Raw genomic sequence first — 6,000 nt, 5'->3', positions numbered from 1 at the left:
GGAGGGGCAGTGAGCGGGGGCGCCCCCACACGCAGAGGTGCACAAGTTCGGACCACACCTGACCACCCTTCCTCACCCCTCGGGGAGCAACGGGGCCAGGGTCCTTCAAGTGCGGCCCCCAGGGAGCCGGGACACAAGCCCCCCCGAGGAGGAGAGTGGCAAGATGGCACTGCCCCACCGGGCACCCTGGGTCCCACAGAGAAGGGGGTCCTGATTCTGTCCACACCCCCACCTCCCCCTCCCTCGGTGCTCTCCACACAAACCCCCTCCTCCCTACCAAGCGGGGGTCTGGGGGGCACTGGGGAGTGGGAGCCAGGAAGTGACCGGGTCGCCTGGAGGCGGCCGGGGTGGACCCTGCCCCCTTCCCACCCGTCAGTTCCGCCCCTGCACCCATGCCACAGGTCATGTGGCCCCGCAACCCCCCCCCCCCCGGGGAGACAGCACGACCACCAGACAGCAAATTGCTTGTGTCACCTGCTCTTTATTGACTGCCACAGGCTGCATTCTCATGGGTGGCCGGGTGCCCCGGGAGAGGTGCTACATAGAGGAAGGATGGGGGGAACGCGGTCGGGGAGAGGCTGCCGAGGGCCCAGGCGCACGGGAGGCTCCGCCAGACGGACCTCGGGGCACCCGGGGAACGAGGGCAGGACGCGCAGCCGGACCGTGACACGGGCGCCCGCCGCCCAGGGTCAAGGTGTGCCTGGCTGGCCCTGGGGACCCAGAGGTCGTCGCGAGGTGGCCTCCTCTGGGAGCACGGCGCCGCCGTGTCAGGAAGCGGGGGAGGCGATCACGTCCACCGGGCGGCCAGTGCTGGGATCGGGGCGGCCCCGAGGCCGGGGCACCGCAGGCGGAAGCCCCAAGCCCTCCAGGCTACCCTCCCCAAACCCTCGCTCCCTCAGAGGAAAGGAAAAGGAAACGGAAAGAAGGAAAGCAAATGGAGACCAGCACCCCACTTTCTAGGGCTCCCCCAGACCGATGGGCCGTGGGGGCAGCAGCGGTGGCAGCCGAGGCCGAGGCCGAGCTTAGGACGAGGGCGCAGAGCTGGGCTTCTCCTCCCGCGACACGGGGATGGCTCTCTCGCTGTGGCCAGCATCCACGCCGGACGGGACCTTGGGGCCAGAGAAGGTCAGCATGCCATCCGCGGACAGGGAGCAGGAGAGCGCCGACTGGTCCACGTTGGAAGGCAGACGGTAACGGCGGTGGAACTCACGGGAGATGTAGCCATGGTCGTCCTGGGCGGGGGACGGGGAAGGGCACGGTCAGAGGCGCCAGGGCCGGGGGTGCCGTGGGCCTGACACGGGGAAGGCCCTCCCGGACCTCACGAGGGCCAAACCCGCCACACTCACACGGTGCAGTGGGAGCCAGAAGGCCACGTCGAGAGCTCCTGCTGAGGCTGCCCGCCCCCCCCCGCCGGCCTCCCCGCCTCCCGGCCTCCCCGCCTCCCCGCCTCCCTGCACAGCCTGGGGCCATTCACGGTCATGGAGCTGGCTCAAGACCCGTTTCTCCCCAGAATCGCGTGAATGGCTGTCCTAGTCCTGCACGTGACCACATTTGGCCTTCACCCCACAGGCTCAGGGTGTCTGCTTTCCACCCAGCGGGGCCTGAGCAAAAGAACTCTCCCCTTGGCGGGACAGCTTGGTCCCAGCCCCTGGGCCCGACTTCTGTCTCCACGCTGAAACAAGTCACTTGGGCCACAGCGCCGTACGTGGGGGGCAGGAGACACGGAGTCAGGGGTTCACGCACACGCACGCACGCACACAACTGCTCCGACCATTGAGAGGAAACCCTGGTCTCCGACCCTGGTCTCTGCCAGGTGAGCAGCCACCCCACCCTGAACCAGCTGTGGGGCCACCGATCTCCCTGAGCCGGGCCCTGCCACCTGCCGGCTCCCGATAACGGGGGCGCCGATGACAAAGGGCCATGGAACCCGCATCGACTCAGAGCTCCTCGCGCCCCCCCCCCCCCCGCCCGGTGCCCGGAGCTTCCCGGGATCCTCCCTGCTCTGACCCCATCACTGGCACGGCTCGGAAGGAGCCAGGGGCAGCCGGGCGGTACCCGGGCGGGGGTCCCTGCAGACCCCTCACCTGCCAGGGCTCAGGAGCGGCCTCCCTGTCGCTGGGAGGAGGCTTGCTTGTGCGCTCTGGGACAAGCGGGCGTGTGGGGGCACAGTCCCCTCCCTCCTGGGGCGCAGGGTCCCCGGAAGGCGGGGGCCCCTCAGACCCACCTGCCTCTCGTTGTGCTTGCCGTGGATCTCCACAAAGTCCTCCAGCACTTTCACAGTGAGGTCCTCCGGGGAGAAGTGCTTCACGTCCAGGAAGATGACGAACTTGTCCCGGTCGGAGCGGACCTGAAACCCAAACGCTCCCGTGGGCCTCTGCGGTTCGTGCGGGGCCGGCCGGAGCCGGTCCCCCGGCCGTCAGCACAGAAACGCCTTCCACGCATACAGGGCACAGAGTCCCGGGGACCCCTGACTCGGGACCGCGTGGACCCTCGGCCTCAAGACCGTGTGTCTGCTGATGCCTAGCTGGTGATGAGCTGAGAGGCTGGTTATGGTTGGCGGGCAGGTTACGGGTTAGGAGGCTGGTTACGGGTCGCCTGGCTGGCGGGTCAGGGGTTGGCTGACTGGTTGGACCTAGCACATTGAATAAAGTCACAGCCCTCGGCTTCCCTGGTTTCTCCATAAACAGCCCGGGGCCTGACTTCTCCCACAGGCGTGATGTACCCGACGGCCTTGCCGGGCTCGCTGCTCAACCTGCTTCCCTCTCCCCTGCACCGACGGCGCTCCCTGGGGACACTCAGCAAGGCTGTTTTTGCTTCTGAGGGCGCCGCATCAGCCCTGGGCAGGCCCCTGCTTTTAGGCAGTGAGGGAGACCCAGCCCCTCGAGACCCCGGGACCCTGGGGTCCACCGCAGGGGCTCGGGGAGGGAAGGCCAGCGGTCGCTTCCCTTTGGGCCTGCCCCGGGCAGGAAACAGACCACACTCTGCGGCTGTGCTGGCCGTCCTGGGGGAGGGGCCCTCCTGGGGACCCGGGGCGGCACAGCGCACCCGCCCAGGCTTCCTGCCGGAAGGGAAGGGTGGACAGCCCAGAGCACAGAGCCCACACCGGTCGTCACACCGGCCGCGGTGGGCCTGCTCGCGGGGCCGCCATCGTGTGGCTGGTGCATCACAAAGCGCACGTGGGTCACGGGCTGATAGAGGACGAGATGGGGCTGGGCTCCGGCTCCCTCTCCAGACCCCTCCTCGGAGGCCCGAGGCGAGGCGAGGCGCGGCTCCACACGGAGCACCGTGCTCCCCCTGCTCCTCCAGCCGCGGCCAGCGGGAGAAAGCAGCCCCCCGGCCAGGTCTTACCTCGGAGATGCCGGAGTCCAGCACGGTGCGGAACAGGGACTGGCGGTAATAGGGGCTGATGGTGGAGGACAGGAAGGGCAGCAGGTCGTACTCGAAGAGACCCTCGCCGAAAAACTGGTCAAACAGCCGGCTGGGGTAGAAGGGGCCCAGCGCACGCTTGAACCAGGGGTGCTGGATGGCGATGTCCATGGCGGGCGTCGGCGATGCAGGGACCCGGGGCTGGTGGGGAGTCGGGCAGGGGCCTCTGGGCAGTGCGGTGGAGAACTGGGAGGTGAGCCCTCCTTATATACGCTGGCGACAGAATAGAAGCATTAGGGGGATTTGTCTGGAAAGTGTGAGCTCAGGAGGAAGGCTGCCGGGTCAGCAGAAACGTGGCCTGGGCTGAGCGCCCGCCACTCCCAGCCCCCGGCACTGAGGCCCTGACCCGCGCAGAGCCCTGGACTCACCTGGGGGACGGTGAGGACTCATCTCCCACTACTGCGTCGGGGACGCCCCCCGCTTACGTGGCCTGGGTGATCCCACGGCCGCCCCGTGAGTGGGGGCTCATACCCACTTCGCGGACGAGGCGTGGGCTCAGAGGCCACGTACACGATCCCCAAATCTCACAGCTACTGCGGGGAGAGTACCTCACTTTTCAAAACAGAATTACCTCTGTTGCTTCTTTCTGATTGCAAAACGTATACACGGTCGTAAAAATCTCAAGAAAGACAGAAAATACCAGGAAGAAACTAAAAAGTGCCTGTAATTTCTGGGTTCCCCCCCCCGGTGGCGGGGAGGGGGGCGTGGTGACGCGGGGTCTGTGTGTGTCCAGATAGGGAGGCAGGTTTGGTTTTACAAGGGTGGGAGCCCTGTGCCCTGGGCTCCTCTCCGTGGACATCGTCCCTGCGAACTCCTCACTGTGACAAGGCTGCGCATCGGGGCTGTCGTCCGCCAGGCCTGGGGACGGTTTCGCTCCTCCCGCTGTGGCCCCCTCAGGACAGGGCCCTCCCACGCCCCCACGTTTAAGGTGTTTGCTGCCCCTCAGCAGTTCGGCCTCCCGGGAGCCCTGTAGTAACGTGCGGCCACCGCAGGGCAGGGAAGAGCCCGCTCCCGGCCCCTCCCGAGCCAGCTCCTCGCCACACAGTCTGGACCCGAGAAGCTTCTTATTCGTCCTTATACCTCTGCTTCCCAGCACAGCCTCTCACCCGTGTGCACAGGGGCCACGGAAGGGCAGTTACCCAGCACTTAAGGAGGGTTGTGTCGGACACAACTGAGACGGCCTAGGCGTCGAACGTGGGGACTTCAGAGCGTCCCTCGCGCAGCTCCTTCCTGACCAGCCGTGTCCCGTGTCAGAGCCTTCCTCCCCCCACTTCTCAGCACCTGCTGTGCGCGTGGCCCCAGACGGGTGGTAAAGGGCCCTGAAAAACCTGGAAAGGCCAACCTGTGCCCTGCAAGGATGATTCGAGGGAGCAACTCCCCTGGTGTCGGGCAACAAAGACCAAATTAGGGGGGAGATCATCAATGCTTCGGGGGGCGGAGGGCCCCCTCCCTGGCCCAGGCCCGCTCTGGGCCACCCTCTGCCGGTCTCCTTGCGGCCACCCTACACGGCATCTAAGTCTCCATACCCGCCCCCCCCCCCCAACTGCGGAAACCAGAGAAGTGGAGTTTAGAAGGGCGGGCTGCGTGCCCAGTCACTCAGCTCCGAGGAAGGGGAGGGGGTTTCACCGCAGGCCACTCGCCCGGCCGGGCCGCGGGGCGGGGGCGGTGGGTGGCCCCACACAGCGCCGGCTGACTCCTCCCGGTGCCACGAGTGTCCCTCCGGCTGAGTCCTCCGTGGGGGGGTGGGGGGGACCAGCGGGGCCAGGCGGGTGGGCAGTGGTTTGACAAGGAAGGAACATTGGAGCTTCCGACAGATCTGTCTGCCTTCGTTCAAATGTTGGTATTTTGTTCGTCGCCGATTTTGTGCATTCATTTTGATTTTTTAAAACACCGCGTTAAGAAATGATTCATCCCAATGACCCTGTTTCTGGTGCCCCCCTGACCCTGTCGCCCAGAGGAGGGCCTCGCTCTCCTCACCCAGCCCGTGGCTTCCGTGGGGTCGGTGGAAACTTCTGCACCTGCAGGCAGAGATAGAGGCAGTGGCGTCTGAGCACAGCCCCGTCCCCTGGGCCACGCAGCGCAGGGAGGCTGAGGGTCCCCCAAGACCCTTCAGACTCGCGCGGGTGCCCAGGCGCACACACGCCTTGCACAACTGCGCCTTCCGGGGTCTGGAATCCTGTGCGCGGCAGCCGACGGGAGCAGAGACCTCCGTGGGGCACGGGACGCAGAGCCGGCCGGGCCCCTAGCGGTGGCCTTCAGCGTGAGGCGGCACCGAGGCTTTGGGATCGGAAGCGACGAGGACCAGCCGTGTCGCGCACGTGTGTGCAAATTCACCCTCGCCTCACCCTCCCCCCCCCCCGCCTCGGCACAGCCCCTCAGGAACCCAGATTCTGGGAAAAGAGGACCCTTTTATTCTGGGCCTGGAGTCCTCCTTGGGTGACCCTGAAGAGGTCGCTTCTAAGCCTCAGTGGTGACAGGAGCCGTTGGCCATGCACTGGGGACCCAAGGAGGGGACGTGCACACGCCCAGGGACAAGCTGCCTGTCCCCGCCTGGGCCTCGGGCTGCAGGCTCCG

The 6,000-nt window shown here is 66.8% G+C and overlaps 1 protein-coding gene across 1 annotated transcript; it reads right to left on the bottom strand.

Moving 5' to 3' along the window:
• Window positions 1-1,022: 1,022 nt before the first annotated feature.
• CRYAA (crystallin alpha A) lies at window positions 1,023-3,537 on the bottom strand. Its single transcript, XM_030330161.1, has 3 exons — window positions 3,349-3,537; window positions 2,225-2,347; window positions 1,023-1,232 (listed from the first exon to the last, which is right to left on the bottom strand). Exons 1-3 carry the CDS (start codon window positions 3,535-3,537, stop codon window positions 1,023-1,025), a joined length of 522 nt encoding a protein of 173 aa, XP_030186021.1.
• Between the last annotated feature and the right edge of the window lie 2,463 nt (window positions 3,538-6,000).

The sequence above is a fragment of the Lynx canadensis genome, chromosome C2 (genome assembly GCF_007474595.2).
Source record: "Lynx canadensis isolate LIC74 chromosome C2, mLynCan4.pri.v2, whole genome shotgun sequence".
Classification (NCBI taxonomy): Eukaryota; Metazoa; Chordata; class Mammalia; order Carnivora; family Felidae; genus Lynx; species Lynx canadensis.
The sequence above is the reverse complement of the archived record's forward strand: the minus strand, read 5'-3'. Positions and strand labels throughout refer to the sequence as shown.

Excerpts from the sequence above, each read along its gene's own strand:
- CRYAA (XM_030330161.1), bottom strand. The coding sequence starts at position 3,537 with ATGGACATCGCCATCCAGCACCCCTGGTTCAAGCGTGCGCTGGGCCCC. Across the intron at positions 2,348-3,348 it reads TGGACTCCGGCATCTCCGAG|GTCCGCTCCGACCGGGACAA; the intron begins GTAAGACCTGGC and ends TTTGGGTTTCAG. Across the intron at positions 1,233-2,224 it reads GCAAGCACAACGAGAGGCAG|GACGACCATGGCTACATCTC; the intron begins GTGGGTCTGAGG and ends TCCCCCGCCCAG.